At 48.3% G+C, this 21,251-nt stretch overlaps 1 protein-coding gene across 4 annotated transcripts; it reads right to left on the bottom strand.

Annotated features, from left to right (window-relative positions):
- Positions 1–354: 354 nt before the first annotated feature.
- On the bottom strand, positions 355–21,251 carry ATRI (ATR interacting protein). Of its 4 annotated transcripts, none has more exons than XM_071091647.1 (14): positions 20,896–21,233; positions 17,570–17,703; positions 14,976–15,146; positions 12,154–12,272; positions 8,363–8,520; positions 6,539–6,634; positions 6,082–6,211; positions 5,200–5,889; positions 2,127–2,263; positions 1,876–1,967; positions 1,350–1,430; positions 926–1,178; positions 620–656; positions 355–523 (listed from the first exon to the last, which is right to left on the bottom strand). In XM_071091647.1, coding segments are annotated over exons 1-14 (2,346 nt in total). In that variant the 5' UTR covers positions 21,143–21,233; the 3' UTR covers positions 355–522. The 4 variants fall into 4 exon arrangements, with proteins under 4 accessions (XP_070947748.1, XP_070947749.1, XP_070947746.1 ...); XM_071091648.1 differs by having other exon boundaries at positions 620–653; XM_071091645.1 differs by lacking the exon at positions 620–656 and having other exon boundaries at positions 20,896–21,251.

The following is a 21,251-nucleotide window of genomic DNA, read 5'->3' as shown; positions in this document are numbered from 1 at the left end:
GCCAGACCAGCTCCCGGTGTTACACACTGCTGGGAGCTCCTGCTGCAGCCCTTTCGTGCCCACCTGTGGGTCCCACTTTTCCAGGCTTTCCTGGTTTAGGCCTGGGCCAAGAGCCACCTCCTTCCCTGCCACACAATGGTTTCTTCCCATGGCCCCAGCCCAAAGCAATGACTCAGGACAATTCCACAGGCAAGGCAGGGCTCCTTCCTCAAAGCAGCTCGGTTACCATGGGGACTGGGGCTCAGCAGCAGCCAGGGACAGGAAGAAGGATCCCAGCCACTCAAGGTCCCGGTCCTGGTCCCGCTCCACCCCTCCCACTCCGCCAAAGAGATTAGACTCAGGAAACAAGGCCAGCCGGTTCTCTGGGCAGTTCCTGCTGGTCACTGCTTTAATCAGTTGATGTGGTAAGGAAAGGAATGGTGCTGGTGCCACCATGTGGCTGGACACTCAGGGCCTCAGCCACACTCCAACTCGGGGTCGTCCACATCGGTTTCCGCGGCACAGAGGTCATCCAGGGCTGCCTCTGAGACAAAAAGGAGAGGTTCTTGGTGAGGGCCCAAAGGTGCCAGGGCCTAGGGCGGGTCCCACCTCTCCTCCCCCAACGCCCGCAGGAACTAACCAGTCCCTTCCAGACCCAGGCCTTGCTCCCTCAGCTACTGCAAACAAAGTGATACAAAAGCAATTCAGACACAGGTATTTCTGGAAAAACTGTGGCTCTGCCAGGCACATTCAACAGATAGGAGCAAAAGGCAGCCCAATATGCTTGGAGAAGAACTGGGGCAGAAGATAAAAGAAAATGACCCCAGTGCCGGAACAGGCTGTAATGGGCAGGGGCCTGCTGAGGGGATGCCCAGGAATATGAGTTGTTGGGGAACCTCAGGGAGAAGCCGTGGGGGCTGGGCGGGAGGGCCTCTGGCAGGCTCACCTTCACAGTCGGTCACGTCAGGAAGCCCGCGGATGAGCATGCTGACCCCCGGCATCACCTGGTCATACTGATGCAGGACCTCCACGCAGTGCATTATGAAGAGCTTGTCCTTCTGGGACAGGCCGTGCAGCAGCAGCACCGTGTCCCGCAGACAGCGCACTGTCCGCCTCTGCTGGTCAGTCCTTGGGGGCCCACCTGCCCTCCGCACTGTCAGCCACTGTCTATGCAACATCACCGTGAGCGCTCTGACCACCTGGGAGAGAGGGGGCACAGACTGAGGTCTGGTGCCACCATGGCCTGCACCCTAACAATCCATTCAGCCTAGCCACCTCAGGTGAGGGGGTTTGCAGTGGGGTCTACAGTCCTTGCACAGAGTCCCCTTACCACCCACAGAGCTGCCAGCTGTTGGCCCCTGCCTACTCACCTCTACATTACACTGGCAGTTGGAGCCAGTGATTAGGGGCAAGGGGCTCTGCACACCAAGCTTAGCCAGGAGCCACACCACCTAGAACAAGAACAGATCAGCTCCATCGTGGGCAGAAGAAGACCAGTCCCTGTGAGGGCTTTCTCAAGCTTCTGTAAGAGTTCACTTACTTCAGCAACTGCTTGTCTGCACAAATGGGGTCCAAGAAGTGGTGTGGGACCTTCCCAGGGCAGACCCAGGACGAGCACCCATGTCTCACCAGCAACCCACCTGCCTCCAGCCCCCCATCCTGCCCCCAAGCCCCAAAGCCAGGACAGGTTCAGTCATCAGGCAACTCTGCCAATTCCTGTCTGCATTGCATCTGTGTAGTGCACAACCCTCAAACTGAGTTTACCTCTTTAGCTGCTTGATATACTCGTTACTAAAATGAACTAAAGCTCCTTTTCTCCCCAGTAGAAAGAGGAGATTCTGTCGGTTCTTAGGATGGGGTGGGGACAGTGTCCGGAAGGGGCTCTGGAGTTTTTACCTCTTGTTCCAGCTGGAGCCATTGTGTCTCTGAGGCCACTCTGTCAGGCCGTGATGTGATGTACATGTACAGCAGCAGCAGGAGGCAGTCTTCTGAAAAGGACAGTGCACCTCTCACTCAGGGTGCCCTTTCTCATGAAGAGCCTGGGCTACATGCTGCAGAAGCCCTCCGAGGCCCTTGACCCTGTCCCCACCCCAACACTTCCCTTGATCTGCAGGAGCAGTCCAGACGCCCGCCCCACCCTGCTTTACCCGAGTGGGAACAGAGCTGAGGTGCCAACTGGTCGTGGTCCGCAAGGAGGGAGAGGAGCTCAACAGCCAGCACCACGCCAGGCAGGGGTGTCTCTGGGCTGAGGCACTTTGGCAGCACTTGGAACACACACTGGAACCTAAAAGACAAGGACCCAGAGAGAAGTGACACTCCCCAACCACAGCTTCATAACCTACCCTCACATTCCACTAGAGGTAACAGAAAATTGAGCAAGGCAGTACGAACAGGTGAGTTGGTTCAGCCAGACTTGGGTTTCAGTGCTGGCCTGACCTCCACTTACTTACTATGAAACTTGTTTCATGTGAACAAGCAGGCACTTCCACTGCAAGACTGCTGCAGCTGAGAGGACAGGCCCTCATCTGGCATAGCATTGCCCAGGAAGTGGGATGACCTCCTGGACCTGGGATGCCTGGCTTCCATATGCTCCCAAACAGGGATGCAGGTCCTAACTTAGGTGGGAGAGAAATGTTCTGTGCCCACAGAAGGATCGGCCAGGGCTCCACAAGTGATAAACATGGCCTTGGCTATAGTTTGATCTTATGAGACCTCTTGCAGGGCAAGAAAAACCATTTTCTCTACTTGTTAGAAAATGTATCTGCTGCCAGTAGGAGAATGTGCCTACTGTGGGGTGTGCAGGAGGGAGGAGTTCTGGGCACACTGCCACAGGTCTCAGGGGCAAAAGGAAAGCTATTACCAAGAAACCAAGCCCCAAGGCAATTGCTGCTGTTTGCTAAACCCACATAGCCTGGAGAAGCACGGTGGACTGGCCTGGTGGGTGGAGAGAAGAGCAATTCTGAAACACCCTGTGGGGACTGGCCAGCTGTGTACCCCTTCAGACATCTGCAGTTTCTGAGCACAGAAGGTCAAGATATCCCTCAGTATGTCCTTAGGAAGCAAGGTCTCACTATGTGGGGTGAACTCACTTTAGAGCAAATCCTGCACAGCAGACAAAAAGTTCAATGCTTTTTAGTTGCCAGGGTGTGCAGATCTTTGCGGGAAGCTTCAATTTAACATGGTTGTTACCTGGTTTCATTACTGGGCTGTAAGAAGCCTAATATCTGCCACTTGCAGAAGGTATTGCAAGGAAAATCCACCTTTATATACAACACAGTGGTTTCCAAGTTATTTTTTGATAGTGTAATAACTTTTTCTTTTTTTTTTGAAATGGAGTCTTGCTCTGTGGCCCAGGCTAGAGTGCAGTGGCATGATCTCAGCTCACTGCAACCTCTGTCTCCAGGGTTCAAGTGATTCTCCTGCCTCAGCCTCCCAAGTAGCTGGGACTACAGGTGCCACTACACCCAGCTAATTTTTTGTGTTTTTAGTAGAGATGGGGTTTCACCGTGTTAGCCAGGATGGTCTCAATCTCCCGACCTCATGATCCACCCGCCTCGGCTTCCCAAAGTGCTGGGATTATAGGCGTGAGCCATCACGCCTGGCCCATAAGAACCTTTTTAAATGAAATTTTATGAAGAGCCCCAGTACATGAAATAGATAAGCACCCAGCCATGGCTGTGTTTTGAATGTTCCTGTGGACAAGCTCAACAGGAATGGAATAATGGTGTGTCTACCACCAGCAAAAACATGGTTTCTGGGATTCTTTTTTTTGAGATAGGGTCTCACTCTGTCACCTAGGCTGGAGTGCAGTGGCATGGTCACAGCTCACTGCCACCATGCCTGGCTAATTTAAAAAAAAAAAAAAAAATTGTAGAGATGGAGTCTCGCTTTGTTGCCCATGCTGGTCTCAAACTCCTGGGCTTAAGTGATCCTCCCACCTTGGCCTCCAAAAGTGCTGAGATTACAGGCAGGAGCCACTGTGCCCAGCCTGGGATTCATTCATTTAACAATTATTAAACAAATAACCAAGGCTGGGCCCAGTGGCTCACACCTATAATCCCAGCACTTTGGGAGGCCAAGGTGGGTGGATCACCTGAGGTCAGGCATTTGAGACCAGCCTGGCCAGCATGGTGAAACCCTGTCTCTACTAAAAATACAAAAATTAGCCGGGCGTGGTGGCAGGCACCTGTAATCCCAGCTTCTCAGGAAGCTGAGGCAGGACAACTGCTTGAACCTGGGAGACGGAGGTTGCAGTGAGCCGAGATTACACCATTGCACTCCAACCTGGGCAACAAGAGTGAAACTTCGTCTCAAAACAAAACCAAAAATAAACAAACAAAACAGCCACTATGAGCTGGGCCCCTGCTGGGCACTTGAGTGCTGGGTCTGCCTGATCCCACTGCCTACACTATACTGTGGTGCTGTGTCCAGCTCTGAGTACCACCTTTAGCATGGGCCAGACCAACCAAAAATATTCAGATGGAAACAGATCAGGAAACAGCAGTGCTGAGCTCAGAGATGAGATGGTTTCAGATACATTCAGCCAGTGGAATCATTCCAACATAGAAACTGGCCCTTTGGTAGAGTGCTGAGAGGGAGACTGGATTACTGGATGAGGGGATGGGCTGGCTGTGTTCACAGTTCTCCCCAATCTTGTGGCTCTGGAATCCCAAGGGAGGAATTTATGATCAGTGTTCATTCGCTAGGTTCACTGTAATACTACTACCCACAAACCATAAGAGGAACATGCCACCCCAGATGCATGCTAAAGATGGGCACAATGACAGGCAGAGACTCCAGCAAGGTCAGCCTGTGGGCCGCAGATCCTCCCCACATCCTCTGCTTCCTTAGGGAACCCACTAAACTTCAACGTGCTTGTGATATATGGTCTTCACCTTACCCACATCTCAGGTTCAGAGGCCCCTTGTCTTAGCCCTTGTTCTGGGACAGGGCCCTCCTCCACAGAGGTTAGCAGCCTCCTTTAATCATGTGTGCCTTCCGCTTACCTGTTGTTCAGAGGCAGAATTAAACCAAATAAACCACTTCCTTGGTTCTCCCATTTGGTCCCACTTCCCATCACTTCAGAACTCCCTGAACCAGGCCTTAGAACTAACTAGTGTAGATAAGTCAAGATGTGAGCAAAGTACAAGAGACACGGGTTAGACCTTAACAGGTCAGGTGAGATCCACAAAGAATCATGACTCCTATGCTGCTTTATACCTGGGCAAGAAATCAGAGGAAGTGTTTTCGGCTAATTTCACCAAAACCTTAAGGCACTGGGTCAGGACACTGGCTTGAAGGTGACCTGTTGCTGCAGAAGAGAAAGCCAACAGGTGAAGAAGCATCTTCAACAGTGGGTGCTGTCCTTGGTCATCAGCAACCCCCCTTGGGGCTGAGGTCATATCTCCATCACTAAACCTGTGAACCAGGCTCCCATTTCCTTCCCCAGCAGCAGAATCTGCCCCAACTCGTGACAGTAATAGGGAGACCACTGCTCCGCTGTGGCACACCAGGTGCTGAAGAATGCTAAGTGCAGTCACAGAGAAGCCTTCCAGGATGCACACTGAGTCCTCAGGGTTGGTCTCTACCCCAGAGCTCACGCGGGAGGAATGTGTCGGTGAGTCCCCAGGTGCTCCACTTCTCTTAGCAGCTGCCAAGTCCTGCAGGGCCTGGCAGTGTAAGCCGATGAAGAACTGTACAAGGGGGAGGAAATGCACGGCTCCAGGAAGCTGGCAGAGTGGGAAGGCCCTTCTTTCCCCCTCTGCTGGGTCTCCATCATGTGAGCACTCATTCCTGGCAACCAGATTCAGTCCAGTGAATGCCAGGTTCTGTGCTTCTCTCAGGGCTGAGAGGGAAAATGACCCATCCTGAGAACCTGTGGTCCTGAGGCCTGACATTCCAGCCAAGGTACTGGCAACAAACACAAAGAAAAATAGGTAAGTGTGGGATGGAGATAAGGTCAAGGGCCCCAAACAGCTTGCCTGCCAAATTCTCCAGGCTCCCTGCCCTTCCCACAGACTTCCCAGGCTGGCTAGGACCAGAAAGGAATTTGCTTCCAGGAAGCTCCTTCCCAAACAAGCTTTCCAGGAGTCTTATGCTTACCTGCCAAACCCTGGTGGCTGCAGGGGGGTGCCAGCAGGAGACTCAGAACTACTACTGAGGAGGTGGCACAGGCTTAGGGATGACCCTGGGATCAAAGGCTGCTTCAGGAGCAGGTTTATCAAAATGGAACCTGTGAAGACAAGGTGACTCTAGAAGGTTCTGACATGGGAGATCTTTTCTGTGGCCTCAGAAGGAAACAGTAAGGACTCTTTGGATGCCAACTGTCCTCTAAGTTGCCACTAAGCCCCAGGTAGATGCCTGTGGGTGCGGAAGGCTCTGGGACATACCTGCCTTTGGCCCTTTCCACTTTATAAAGTCTTCTGCTTAAGCCACATACTTTGACTTCCCTGGACTCCCTGAAGGACTGCCCAGGGCGCCGGTTCTCAGAGGCCTGGGCAATTCTTCTGCATATCACTCAGAGCCATGCAGGCCCCTGCAGAAGCAGGGATTCTGGTACCTTGAGTGTTTGATCTCTGTCTCCAGCTGTCAACAAAGCTTTTCTGGGCCTCTTCTTGTTTTATGGAGTCACCTCTCAGACTGTGGGTCTTACTATCTGAAATGTGATAAAATGTAAATCAAAACTTGAGCACAAAAGCATGGGCATATTAGAAACTTTTACATGCAATGAGTTTAAAACACAGGCTGTTCTACTTCTTCCACCTTGGATCAAACAAGAGCCAAAGCAGCTCAAAAGCCCTGCATTTTTTACCTTTCTTATGTAAAACAGGAACTCATACAAGGAAAGGAAAAGAAAATCAAGCTGTTTGCCTCACTCAAAATGAGGCAATTAGATAAAACAGTAACCACTAACATTGACATGGTGCTTGTTATGTGCTAGACACTGTTCTAAGAGCTTTACACACATCAGCCCATTTGTTCCTCAGTGACCCTACAAGTAGTTATCATTAGCTCTGTTTTACATATAGGGAAACTGAGGCACAGAGACTAAAGGACTTGCCCAAATTACATAAGCCAGTAAGTAGCATTACTGGGACTCACATCCAGGCTATTGGGCTCTACTGCCTGCTTGTAACACTACTGTACACTGCCACTTTAGCTGCTAGATTCCAAAAATGTAAGTGGGCTGCAGTTTCTCAGAAGTGTGTAATGGCCAAGGATTTGAAAGGTTGATGGTAAAAAGAGGGTCAATGTATCTGATTTATAAGATACATTGACATAGCAGTCTGAAAACCTACTGATGTTAGATTGTCTCTCTCAAAAAAACAGCAGCATCCCCTCAACCTGGACTGAGTTATAAAAACTCAAAAGCTGGACTACAAAAGGAAAACAGAGGCTGGGCACGGTGGCTCATGCCTGTAATCCCAGCACTTTGGGAGGCTGAGGTAGGTGGATCACGAGGTCATGAAATTGAGACCATCCACGCCAACATGGTGAAACCCATCTCTACTAAAAATACAGAAATTAGCTGGGCATGGTGGTGTGCACCTAGTCCCAGCTACTCGGGAGGCTGAGGCAGAAGAATCACTTGAACCTGGGAGGCGGAGGTTGCAGTGAGCCGAGATCACGTCACTGCACTCCAGCCTGGTGACAGAGTGAGACTCCACCTCAAAGAAAAAAAAAAAAGAAAAGAAAAACAGGTTCCTGCATACTACTGATGGTTTAAAAATATACCCACAACCATGATGGCAGGTGCCTGTAATCCCAGCTACTCGGGAGGCTGAGGCTGGAGAATCACTTGAACCCGGGAGGCAGAAGTTGCAGTGAGTCGAGATCGTGCCATTGCACTCCAGCCTGGGTGGGTGACAGAGTGAGACTCCGTCTCCAAACAAACAAACAAACAAACAAAAAAAGCCCACAAATGCTTTGACACACCTCCCTTCAAAGGGTATAGCTTGATTTCCCCTCCTTGAGTGAAGCCCAGACTCAGTGATTTGCTTCTAACAAACAGAATGTGGCACAGGTGACGCTGTGTGACTTCTGAGGCTAGGCCACAAAAGGACAGCTTCTGCCTGGCTCTCTCTCTCTCTGGATTTGCTGGCTTTAGAGGAAGCCACCCACCCGGTTATAAGGATACCCCGTATCCATGTGCAGAGGCCCATGCGGCAAGGAATTACACTGCCAGTCATGTGAGTGAGCCATCTTGAAATAGATCCTCCAGCTTAAGACAAGCTTTCAGTGATTCCAGTCCCTGCAGAGATTGTCCCCACTGTGCCCTGTCAGAATTGCTGATCACAGAAATTGTGAGAAAATAAATAACAATTGTTTTAAGCCACAAATTTGGGTAGTTTGTTAAAAAGCAATAGATGACTTATGGACTTACCCTCTCTGCCCACCAGCGGCTTGTATCCTGACTCTGTCTGGCAGGGGTGGGGAAGGGACATGTTAGCACTAAAAGACTCCTTTGTAGGAAAAGATGTTTTTCCAAATTGTGGAGAACATGCTTCTGGCTTTATAACCACAGAAGGGTTTTTCCTAGGACTGGAAAAAGTTAACTATGAAAGCAAAGTAATGATTCTACTAAAACAATTCAAAATACCTGGTTACAAAATTTCTAACAAACTTTAAACTTTTCATGTCTAGGTGTTTTAACCAAAGGTTTTATCTATTATGTCTACCATTCTTTGTCAGGGGAGCAGTGCAAAATTCCAGGCATTTGGTTTTCTTTTTTAAAAATATTTTTAAATTTAATTTCTCTATAGAGATGGGGTTTCGCTAAGTTACCCACGCTGGACTGGAACTCCTGAGCTTGAGTGATCCACCCACTTTGTTCTCCCAAAGTGCTGGGATTACAGGCATGATCCACCGTTACTGGCCAATTCCAGGCATTTTGATCCAAATCGTTGAAAAAGTTTTTTACTCATTTTTATATTTTTCTAATCATCCAAAAATATAATATTAGCCAAAATTCCTTTACTATTCTTTATTATCACTATTTCCAATTCCACCAAAACTTTTTTTTTTTTTTGAGACAGAGTCTTGCTCTGTTGCCCAGGCTGGAGTACAGTAGCATGATCATAGCTCACTGCAGCCTTGACCTCCTAGGCTCAAGCGATCCATCCACCTGTAATCCCAGCCTCCTGAGTAGCTGGGATTACAGGCACACACCAACATGACCAGATAATTTTTTTTTTTTTTTTTTGGTGAGACAGTGTCTCACTCTGTTGCCCATGCTGGAGCCCAGTGGCACAATTATGGCTCACTGTGGCCTCAACCTCTTGGGCTCAGTGATCCTCCCACCTCATCCTTCTGAGTAGCACAGGGACTACAGGTATGCAACCACCACATCTGGCTAACTTTTTATTCTTTCTAGAGATAGAGTTATTTCTAGAGATTGGGTTTCACCATGTTGCCTAGGCTAGTCTTGAACTCATGGGCTCAAATGATCAGCCCACCTCAGCTTCCTAAAATGCTGGGATTACAGGCGTGAGCCACCAGGGCCGGTAATTTTATTTTATTGTTTTTTTAGTAGCAGTGGGGTTTTGCTATGTTGCCCAGGCTGGTCTCGAACTCCTAGCCTTAAGCAATCTTCCTGCCTTAGCCTCCTGTGTAGCTGGGATTGCCTGTGTAGCTACCATGCCTGGTGCAAAACATCTTTTCAATGTGGAACAAACTGGTTTTTTTTTTTTTCTGGGACAGAGTCTCGTTCTGTTGCCCAGGCTGGAGTACAGTGGTGTGATCTTGGCTCACTGCAACTTCTGCCTCCAGGTTCAAGTGATTCTCCTGCCTCAGCCTCCCAGGTAGCTGGGATTACAGGCGCATGCCACCATGCCCAGCTAATTTTTATATTTTCAGTAGAGACAGGGTTTCACCATGTTGGCCAGGTTGGTCTCGAACTCCTGACCTCAAGTGATCTGCCCGCCTCAGCCTCCCAAAGTGTTGGGATTACAGGTGTGAGCCACTGCGCCCAGCCAATGTGGAACAAACGATTTTTTAATAGTCACAAGACTTCCAGGCTGGGCGTGGTGGCTCACACCTGTAATCCCAGTAATTTGGGAGGCTGAGGTGGATGGATCACCTGATGTCACATGGTGAAATCCCGTCTCTACTTAAAAAAAAATACAAAAAAACTAGCCTGGCGTGTGGTGTGTGCCTGTAATCCCAGCTACTTGGGAGGCTGAGACAGGAGAATCACTTGAACCTGGGAAGTGGAGGTTGCAGTGAGCTGAGATCATGCCACTGCACTCCAACTTGGGCAACAGAGCGAGACTCTGTTTCAAAAAAAAAACTTCCAATAGAATGCAAAGACTTTAAATAGAAAAAGAGTTATCAAAATAAGTATCAAAATTTTGATAAACCTATTAAGTATGTTGAAAACTGAGCAACTTCTCAGTGCTAATGTCTTTATATTAGAGAAGCAGTGTTAACCCTCTGATCTGATCATATAATGCTGAGGTCTTTCTGTTACTGATGTGTGAAGAGGATCCCCTCAGCTCTCTTATGTGGACAATGCAAGGCATGGAGAGTTCAGTTTCACACACTGCCCATTATGAGCAAAGGCAGCAGAATGTTCAAAACCAGAAGATGCCCTGACACTGTTCAAATCTCAAGGCTGGGCCAGGCACAGTGGCTCATGCTTGTAATCCCAATAGTTTGGGAGGCCCAGGCTGGCAGATCATTTGAGTCCAGGAGTTCGAGACCAGCCTGGCCATGATGAAACCCCATCTCTAAAAATACAAAAAGTAGCCAGGTGTGGTGGTGCATGCCTGTAATCCCAGCTACTCGGGAGGCTGAGGCAGGAGAATCACTTGAATTTGGAAGGTGGAGACTGCAGTGAGCCGAGATGACACCATTGCACCCCCGCCTAACAGAGTGAGACTCCATCTCAAAACAACAACCACAACAACAAAAAACCACAGCAAATTTCAAGGCTGATACTGACAGTGCCAGACATCTCTGTAAGGCAGAGGGCAGGACAGATCATTAACAAGTTGAGGCCAGGCACGGCGGCTCATGTCTGTAACTCAGCACTTTAGGAGGCCGAAGTGGGAGGATTGCTTGAGCCCAGGAGTTCAAGATTAGCTTGAGCAACATAGTGAGACCCCGCCTCTGTATAAAAACAAAACAAGGCCGGGCTCAGTGGCTCACGCCTGTAATCCCAGCACCTTGGGAGGCCGAGGAGGGTGGATCACGAGGTCAGGAGTTTGAGATGAGCCTGGCCAACATAGTGAAACCTCATCTCTACTAAAAATACAAAAATTAGCTGGGCGTGGTGGTATGTGCCTGTAGTCCCAGCTACTCAGGCTGAGGGAGAATTTTTTGAACCCAAGAGGTGGAGGTTGCAGTGAGCTTGAGATTGTACCACTGTACTCCAGCCTGGGTGACAAAGTGAGACTCTGTCTCAAAAAAAAAGAAAAACAAAAAAGTTGAGCACATCTGACCACAAAGAATGGGGCTGTTGGACAAGGGTCCCCAGACAGCAAATAAGAAAAAATATTCCAAGTAGCTGGAACTAAAATACACTCATGCTTGCAACAAAATCAGTTAAACAAATTACATAAAAGTAAAGACTGGCCCACCCCCAAAATTTGGAGATCATTTCTCCAGGTCTTTCTTTCTTTTTTTTTTTTTTTCTGAGACAGAGTCTTGCTCTGTCACCCAGGCTGGAGTGCAGTGGCGTGATCTCAGCTCACTGCAAGCTCTGCCTCCCAGGTTCATGCCATTCTCCTGCATCAGTCTCCTGAGTAGCTGGGACTACAGGCACCCGCCACCATGCCCGGCTAATCATTTTGTATTTTTAGTAGAGACAGGGTTTCACCGTGGTCTCAATCTCCTGACCTCGTGATCCGCCCGCCTTGGCCTCCCAAAGTGCTGGGATTACAGGTGTGAGCCACCACACCTGGTCCGTTTTTCCAGGTCTTTCTGGTCCGGAGGAATTATGTTTGTAAAGTGCCATATAGTGGCAGCATTTCTAGAGTATGGGCCTTTATGCTGTGATGTCTCAAACCACGCAAGCTTCATCTAAACCACCTCTGAATCCTTCAGGAAAAGAGGATCTCTGTCCAGGTGGCAGGGTCTAAATGACCTTCATTTAGGACTGGCCTGACATTGTTATGCAGATTGTTTACTAAATAATGCAAAACTGAACTATCCCTCCTCCAGCACCATCATTACCTGACATGGGAAACAGAGGGAGCAGCCAGTTTATTTGCGCGTTCACTGGTCTGGAGCTTTGTCCTTAATTCATTCATCTCTGCATCTTTAAACTGGAGTTCAGACTGCAATGATTGGAGCTGGAAGGCAAAAGAAACATGCTTGTAGTGGCCCCATCATATACACAAAAATATCTCTGGGCTTCAAAATCACAAGCCAGTAAAAGACAAACAATGAAAAAATACATATGAAAGTCTGCTGTGACATAAACGTCCTAAAATATCAAACATTAGCTTTCTTTCTGAAAGACAATATGGTGCGCTAAAAAGATAATGGACTCTAACTATTATAAGGGTAGTTTGTGAGGGTTCAAATACCAGCCCTGGCTGGGTGTGGTGGCTCAGGCCTGTAATCCTAAGCACTTTGGGAGGTTGAGGCAGGAGGATCATTTGAGTCTAGGAGTTCGAGACCAGCCTGGGCAAAATAGCAAGACATTGCCTCTACAAAAAATTTAAAAAATAGACCGGGCGCGGTGGCTCAAGCCTGTAATCCCAGCACTTTGGGAGGCCGAGACGGGCGGATCACAAGGTCAGGAGATCGAGACCATCCTGGCTAACCCGGTGAAACACCGTCTCCACTAAAAAAATACAAAAAACTAGCTGGGCGAGGTGGCGGGCGCCTGTAGTCCCAGCTACTTGGGAGGCTGAGGCAGGAGAATGGCGTGAACCCAGGAGGCGGAGCTTGCAGTGAGCTGAGATCCAGTCACTGCACTCTAGTTTGGGCGATAGAGCGAGACTCCGTCTCAAAAAAAAAAAAAAAAAAACTTAAAAAATAAAAAAAAGAATTAAATACCAGCCCACCATTTACTAAATGTCTTTGAACTCTAGCTTATTTGAAACATAAAATGCCTGTCTTCATCATCGTTGGGAGGATTAAGCAGAATGATGAGTGTAAAACACTCAGCACAGAGCTTGGTAAGGGGCTCTATGTCAGCAGTAACATACTGACCTTTATTAACCAATGCAATGGTGCACAATTCCAGGTCTTCTTCAAAGTTTGGGAAGAGTATTTGGAATAGTTTACCAAGACACTGTGCAGTATAGAGACACCTGCTGCTCTGGCCTGCAGGTGCCACACCCAACAGTAACTGCCATCATTCCCCAAGCACACTCTGTGCCAGGCCCAGCACCAGACACAGTAAGTGCAAGAACGTGTGAGTATCCCAACAACCTTTCTGGTTATGTTTTGGAACAGATAAGGGAAATGAGCCATGGAGCTTAAGTTATTACCTTGAGATCACCGCTAATGTGTGATGAAGCCTGGATTCAAATTCAGGTTTGTCTGACTGCAAATTCCTTGCTCTTCATCACTTATACAGAAAGTTAACTATTGCGGTTAGTGTTGGGCACAGGTAAGTGCTTAAAGTTTGCTAAGTTTGCTGAATGAAACAATGAGAGAATAAGATCCCATGTCCTGATTGAAGCATGGGGAAGTGCTGAGGGAAAGTTGTGGTAGGTACTGTATACCTACTGTTTTTCTTTCCAGAATAGCATTTTCCTCTCCCTGAGAAACAGGCTGGGCATGGTCGCTCATGCCTGTAATCTCAGCACTTTGGGAGGCCAAGGTGGGAGGACTGTGTGAGCCCAGGATTTTGAGAACAGCTTGGGGAACATAGCAAGACCCCGTCTGTACCAAAATTTAAAAATTAGCTGTGCCTGGTGGTGTGTGCCTGAAGTTCCAGCTACCTGGGAGGCTGATGGGGGAGGACTGCTTGAGTCTGAGAGGTCAAGGCTGCAGCAAGCTGTGATTGCACCACTGCACTCTAGCCTGGGCAACAGAGTGAAACCCTGGACCTTTTCTCAAAAAAAAGAAAAAGAAAAAAGAAAAAAAAATCAGTAATTTCCCTACCTCTGACTATTTTATTAGAATGAGAGCTATCATTTTTTTGCTTTTGGTTACAGCAATTGGCCAGGGACAGACACTTAAGTTAGACCAATCAGAGCCTTTCTCAGAATTTTAAAACTTGCAATGAGGAAGCCTAAGTCTTTTTTTGAGACAGGGTCTCGCTCTGTTGCCCAGGCTAGAGGATAATGGCATGATCGTGGCTTACTGCAGCCTCAACCTCCTGGGCTCAAGCAATTCTCCCACCTCAGCCTCCTGAGTAGCTGGGACTACAGGTGCACACCACCATGCCTGGATGATTTTGTTAATTTTTTCTTTTTTTTTTTTTTTTGTAGAGATGAGGTCTCACCAGTTGCCCAGGCTGGTCTCGAACTTCTGGCTCAAGTGATCCTCTCACCTCAGCCTCCAAAGTGCGGGATTACAGGTGTGGGCCACTGCACGTGGCCTTAAGTCTTAATTCTGCTCTGTATTTACAAAATATGAGCCCAGGAGCTTTTGGAGAACACACCCTCTACCATAATGATAGAGCCTTTTTATAGCATAGAGAATAAAAATGTCCTGGCAAGATTTAAGTCATTTAAGGCCCCAGCACACCCCTGTTCTTCCAAGACTTGGATATGGAAGCCAATACATTTCCTTTTAGCCTAAGCTAGGTCAGTTGAGTTTCTGATCTAGCAAAAGAGCCCTAATGTAAGCCTGTTTCTAGAAATGCTAAGCTAGTTATTCATTCCCGCCAAGACCACAGCAAAATAGAGTTTCACCTAAATCCCTTCCCAAAACATATCCAGACACTGGAAGAAGAGTGCTTGGCAATTAGATGAGAGCAGAAAGTATTTAAGATAAACAAATGTTGAAATCTCCCTGGAAGATTTACAGGCAACCCTGGTCAAAGGAACTCAGTGGGCAGGAAAAGCTGGTGCAAAACAAATGCTCTGGGTCACCTTTTTGGAGAATTCCTTTTCTTTGTCACTGAGTGCTTGGGTTTTCTCTTGCTCAAGAAGAAAATGTGATCTTCTCTGTTCCTCTAGAACGGATTCTGTCTGATGTAGTGAGTCTCGCAAAATTTTAATTTCTCCATTCTTAATGAGAACTTCTTCTTCCATTACTTTCATCTGTAAATACCAAATTAATCTCGTGAAAACTTTGTAAGAGAAAACTACTTATGTACTTTGTTTTAACATGTAGTTGGGGAGATGGAGAAAGCACAGGAAAAACATATCCTACAGATAAATGAGTACTCAAAATATATCCACAGCAACCAGATGTCACCATGGTCTGCTAGGCCTGTTCATGGGACAGCTGATATTCATCAAGACAGCTTAAGGATACACTTGTCACTCATGCATGCAGGTTCTTTTTGCCAGGGAGGGGGATCGGGTTGCTTAGGCTGGAATGCTGTGGCACAATCATAGCTCAATGTAACCTCGAACTCCTGGGCTCAAGTGATCCTCTCACCTCAACCTATTGAGTAGTTAGGACTATAACGCATGTGCCACTAACCTGGCTAATTCTCACTTTTATTTGTAGAGACAGGGTCTCATTGTATTGCCCAGGCTGGTCTTGAACTCCTGAGTTCAAGCAATTCTCTCACCTTGGCCTCCCAAAGTGCTGGTATTACAGGCATGAGCCACCTTGCCTGGCCAGATTCCTTTTTTTTTTTTTTTTTGAGACTGAGTCTTGCTCAGTCGCCCAGGCTGGAGTGCAGTGGCGCGATCTCGGCTCACTACAAGCTCCACCTCCTGGGTTCACGCCATTCTCCTGCCTCAGCCTCCCCAGTAGCTGGAACTACAGACGCCCGCCACTACGCCCTGCTAAATTTTTTTTGTATTTTTAGTAGAGACGGGGTTTCACCATGTTGGCCTGGATGGTCTCGATCTCCTGACCTTGTGATCCGCCCGTCTCGGCCTCCCAAAGTGCTGGGATTACAGGTGTGAGCCAACGCGCCCGGCCGGTTTTTGTATTTTCTAGTAGAGACGGGGTTTCACCGGGTTAGCCAGGATGGTCTCGATCTCCTGACCTTGTGATCCGCCCGTCTCAGCCTCCCAAAGTGCTGGGATTACAGGCTTGAGCCACCGTGCCCGGCAAGCTTTTTTTTTTTTTTTTTCTTGAGACGGAGTCTCTCTGTTGTCACCTGGGCTGGAGTGTGATGGCACGATCTCGGCTCTGCAACCTTCACCTCCTGGGTTCCAGCTTGCCTCAGCCTCCCGAGTAGCTGACCTATTACAGGTGCCCGCCACCACGCCCAGCTAATTTTTGTATTTTTAGTAGAGACAGGTTTTCACCATGTTGGCCAGGCTGGTCTCGAACTCCTGACCTCAGGTGATCCACTGGCCTTAGCCTACCAAAGTGCTGGGATTACAGGTGTGAGCCACCATGTCTAGCTGGATTCTTTAGGCTCTAAGAGGCATTAACAATCTGGGTCAGCTGGGTGTGGTAGCTCATGTCTGTAATCTCAACACTTTGGGAGGTTGAGGCCAGGAGTTTGAGACCAGCCTGGCCAGAATGGTGAAACTCCGTCTCTACTAAAAATACAAGAATTAGCTGGGCATGGTGGTGCACACCTGTAGTCCCAGCTACTCTGGAAGCTAAGGCATGAAAATCGCTTAAAACCAGAAAGCAGGCCGGGCGCGGTGGCTCAAGCCTGTAATCCCAGCACTTTGGGAGGCCGAGGCGGGCGGATCACGAGGTCAGGAGATCGAGACCATCCTGGCTAACACGGTGAAACCCCGTCTCTACTAAAAATACAAAAAACTAACTGGGCGCGGTGGCGGGCGCCTGTAGTCCCAGCTACTCGGGAGGCTGAGGCAGGAGAATGGCCTAAACCCGGGAGGCGGAGCTTGCAGTGAGCTGAGATCCGGCCACTGCACTCCAGCCTGGGTGACAGAGCAAGACTCCATCTCAAAAAAAAAAAAAAAAAAAGGCCGGGTGCGGTGGCTCAAGCCTGTAATCCCAGCACTTTGGGAGGCCGAGACGGGCGGATCACAAGGTCAGGAGATCGAGACCATCCTGGCTAACACGGTGAAACCCCGTCTCTACTAAAAATACAAAAAACTAGCCAGGCATAGTGGCGGGCGCCTGTAGTCCCAGCTACTCGGGAGTCTGAGGCAGGAGAATGGCGAGAACCCGGGAGGCAGAGCTTGCAGTGAGCCGAGATCGCGCCACTGCACTCCAGCCTGGGAGAATAAGCAAGACTCCGTCTCAAAAAAAAAAAAAAAAAAAAAAAAGAAAATAGCAACCATTATGAAGTTGTGTTCTTCACGTGAAGATATATGCTATAAATTCGTCTCAGTACCCTAAGTTTGTATCTCTTTTTGGATCTGGTATACAGTGTTTTTCTTCTTGCCTTTGCCATTAGGAATTTCATGATTTAGTTTCTTTCAGCCTAAACTTTCTGGCTGTCTTTCCCTAGTCTTCTCCCATGTCATAGGGATGAATCTAGACACTTGTTTTGCAATTTTTGTATATTTTACTGTACATGCTCTTAAACACATACGTGAATGAATTAGCTACAAAAACAGCAAGTTAAGTCACTTACCTTTTCTTTCAGTTCTTTGTATTGTGCTTGAAGTACCTCTAATTCAAAATTATCTTTAATTGGAACACTTTCTCTGTTTTTCCCCGCAGGATTTTTTGACATGCCATCTATTAATCTGTGGACCTTATGATCACCTGTAAAAAACAGTTCCATATACATTTCAGGACCCAACATTTTCCCACTTTCACCAGAAAATGCTGAAAATACCCACTTTTTTTTTGAAATAGGGTCTTGCTCTGTCACCCAGGCTGGAGTGCAGTGGTGTGATCACTGCTCACTGCCACCTTGACCTCCTGGGTTCAAGTGATCCTCCTGCCTTAGCCTCCTATGTAGCTGGGACTACAGGTGTGCGCTACCATGCCTGGCTAATTTTTTTTTTTTTTTTGTATTTTAGTAGAGATGGCGTTTCACCATGTTGGCCAGGCTGGTCTCGATCTCCTGACCTCGTGATCCGCCCGTCTCGGCCTCCCAAAGTGCTGGGATTACAGGCTTGAGCCACTGCGCCCAGCCAGTAACTATTATTGAATAATAAATAGATCATTGAGTTCTGGCCAATGAGATCTCCTCAGGCTTTAGATGAGACTCTTGGAATTGGATGAAGGATAGGGAAAGAGTAACAGGATCTGTTGTTTTAGAAGAATCATTTATGAATTTCAGCCGGTGTGGTGACTCATGCCTGTAATCCCAGCACTTTGGGAGGCCGACACGGGCTGATCACTTGAGGCCAGGAGTTTGAGACCAGGCTGGCCAATATGGTGAAACCCCATCTCTACTAAAAATATAAAAATTACCCGGGCCTGGTAGCACATGCCTGTAATCCCAGCTACTCAGGAGGGTAAGGCACGAGAATCACTTGAACCTGGGAGGTGGAGGTTGCAGTGAGCTGAGATCACACCACTGCACTCCAGCCTGGGCAACAGAGCAAGACTCCGTCTCAAAAAAAAAAAAAAAAAGAAGGATCATTTATGAGTTTGAACCATGTTCTTAGGTTGAAAAACACCTATATTGCTTACTAGGTCTTTCTCTGCTTTGCTTTCAAGAGCAATTCTTCCCAGCACTTTGGGAGGCAAAGGCAGGAGGATTGCTTAAGCCCAGGAGTTCAAGACCAACCTGGGCAACATAAGGAAAAAACCCCATCTCTACAAAGAATTTTAAAATTAGCCAGGCAGCCGGGCACAGTGGCTCACACCTGTAATCCCAGCACTTTGGGAGGCTGAGGCGGGGTTTAGTGAAACCCCGTCTCTACTAAAAAATACAAAAAACTAGCCGGGCGAGGTGGCGGGCGCCTGTAGTTCCAGCTACTCTGGAGGCTGAGGCAGGAGAATGGCGTAAACCCAGGAGACGGAGCTTGCAGTGAGCTGAGATCCGGCCACTGCACTCCAGCCTGGGCAACAGAGCGAGACTGCGTCTCAAAAAAAAAAAAAATAGTTACTGACCACATACAATATGCCAGGCATGTTAGGCTCTACAGATACAATGGCGAGCAAAACTGATACTGTCCTTACACTCACAGAGCTTAAAAGACATTTGACAAATAATCACACAGATAAATGGAAAATTGTAACTGTGATTAAGAACTGCAGAAGAGAACAAATACAGGAAAGTCTGTAATATGACAGCAATCTGACTTATGTGGGATGACTGGAACATTTCCCTAGGGAAGACTTGAAGGAGCTGAGAGCTGAAGGACAAGTAGGAATTAACCAGATAAGTGGAGATGAATGAATGGAAAGTATACTCAATGTACAAAGAAAGAACAATGTATAAAGTTCCTGTATTGTAAAGAAGCAGAGAGAATTCAAAGAAAGTTAGTGCAGCCAGAACCCAGAGAGTGAGAAAGGGCCAAATCAGGCTGGGCCTTGCAGGCCATGTTAAGGATTTTGGTCTTTACACTAGAAGTGGGAAATTATTAAAGGGCTTTCATTAGGGGTGTTCATGGCTGGGTGTGGTGGCTCACGCCTGTAACCCCAGCACTTTGGGAGGCCGAGGCAGGTGGATCACCTGAGGTCAGGAGTCTGAGACCAGCCTGGCCAACACGGCAAAATCCCGTCTTTACTAAAAATACAAAAATTAGCTGGGCGTGGTAGCGGGCACAAGTAATCCCAGCTACTTGGGAGGCTGGGGCTACTAGGGAGGTTGAGGCAGTATCGCTTGAACCTGGGAGGTGGAGGCTGCAGTGAGCCAAGATAGCACCACTGCACTTCAGCCAGGGTGACAGAGTGAGACTCCGTCTCAAAAAAAAAAAAAAAAAAAAAAAATAGGGGTGTTCATGTATATAAGATAATAGTTATGTATATAAGATAACAGCCAGATTTGAGTTTTGAAAAGATCACTCAGAATGTAATGTGAAGCCTCACTTGTAGGGAGTCAAGACTGGAAATGGGAAACCAATTTAGCAGACTATTGTTCAAGGGAGGACTCATGGCAGCATAGATCAGGCAGTTGGTAGAAGTGATAAGAGTCCAGAGAAGGATTAAGAAGGTAAGCTTGACAGGCTTTGCAACGAAATTAGATGTAGAGTCAAGGAAAGGCAAAGAGTCGCCTTGTGCCACTGGATGGAGAGTGGTGCTAGTTACTTCCTTGTGGTCATCATTCTCTGAATGTCTGCTTTGCCGGCACCATGCTAGAAATGCTGGAGGAGGACTGGGTTTCCAGGAAATGATCGTGTTGAGTTTAAGGTGCCTTGAGACACCCAAGTACAGATGCAAGGTGCACTCAAAACCTTTCTCTTTCTAGGAGTCCTCAAGACTTCACTCATTCCTCAACTAGCATGTAAGCTCCATGAAGGACAGTTTTTGTATTTTGTTCATTGTTAGCTCAGTTGCAGTTCCTCACGTTTGGGCACCTAGCACAGTTTACTGGTTGTATAAAAGAATAAATTTATTTCATCTCTTGCCTGTGTCAGACTCCTCCCATGCTAACACTGCCCAAGGGAGACAGTGGGCTTCATAAGATCTAAAGCCGCTCAAACTTGTCACAAGAATGGGTCCTCATGCATGGGTAGTGATGGTTCTGATGGTGGTGGTAGGTGTGTTCCAAGGATCTCTGCTTAGAACCAAGAACCAAGTGGCCTAAACTTTAGAAAATAAAGTAAAATGTCAACTTAGCGTTCTATGTTTCAAATCTGCTGTATGACCTGGCTAATTTATTTCCCCCTAAAATCAAAGGACCTTCTGGAAGACAACCGCTGCTTAAATCAGAGTGTTTCCATATTTTAAAAAGGCGAAAGGGCAGTGCTGGCCGCGACGCTCCGAAGCCACAGCCATCAAGGCGATCTGGCGCGGTCTGCAACTCCCTCCGAGAAAAAGGCCGCGAGGAGCACTCACTGGACACGTGCTGAGCCGCGGCCGGACATTGGCTCAGGGCCTGTGACGCGAGGGTGTCAAGCTCCTCCAGGTCGTCGGCAGTGAAGTCCCCATGCGCGCCAAACGGGTCGTCAGGGTCCGGGGCAGCGGCCGCGGAGAAGCCCCGGGCCCGCTTGCTAGGGGGGTGCCCGGTGCCCGGCGGCGGGCCGGGGCGAGGCGCCGGGGGCTCGCTCCGCCTCTTGCTGCCTGGCGCGGAGGTCCCCGCCATGCTTTCCGCTCACCCCAAGTATCCGACAGCGACAAGCCACACTTGCCTACCGCCAGGCCCGAGAACCGGAAAAACCGCCCGCGCGCCGCGGCTTGCCTCCACAGCGAGT

Source organism: Macaca nemestrina, chromosome 2 (genome assembly GCF_043159975.1).
Source record: "Macaca nemestrina isolate mMacNem1 chromosome 2, mMacNem.hap1, whole genome shotgun sequence".
Lineage (NCBI taxonomy): Eukaryota > Metazoa > Chordata > Mammalia > Primates > Cercopithecidae > Macaca > Macaca nemestrina.
The sequence above is the reverse complement of the archived record's forward strand: the minus strand, read 5'-3'. Positions and strand labels throughout refer to the sequence as shown.

Bases quoted from the DNA above. Each gene is read 5' to 3' on its own strand.
- ATRI (XM_071091645.1), bottom strand. From the start codon at position 21,142: ATGGCGGGGACCTCCGCGCCAGGCAGCAAGAGGCGGAGCGAGCCCCCG. The intron at 17,704-20,895 runs GTGAGTGCTCCT...TGTTTTTTACAG, and splicing joins CGCGGCTCAGCACGTGTCCA to GTGATCATAAGGTCCACAGA. The intron at 524-925 runs GTGAGCCTGCCA...TTTTTGTCTCAG, and splicing joins TGACGTGACCGACTGTGAAG to AGGCAGCCCTGGATGACCTC.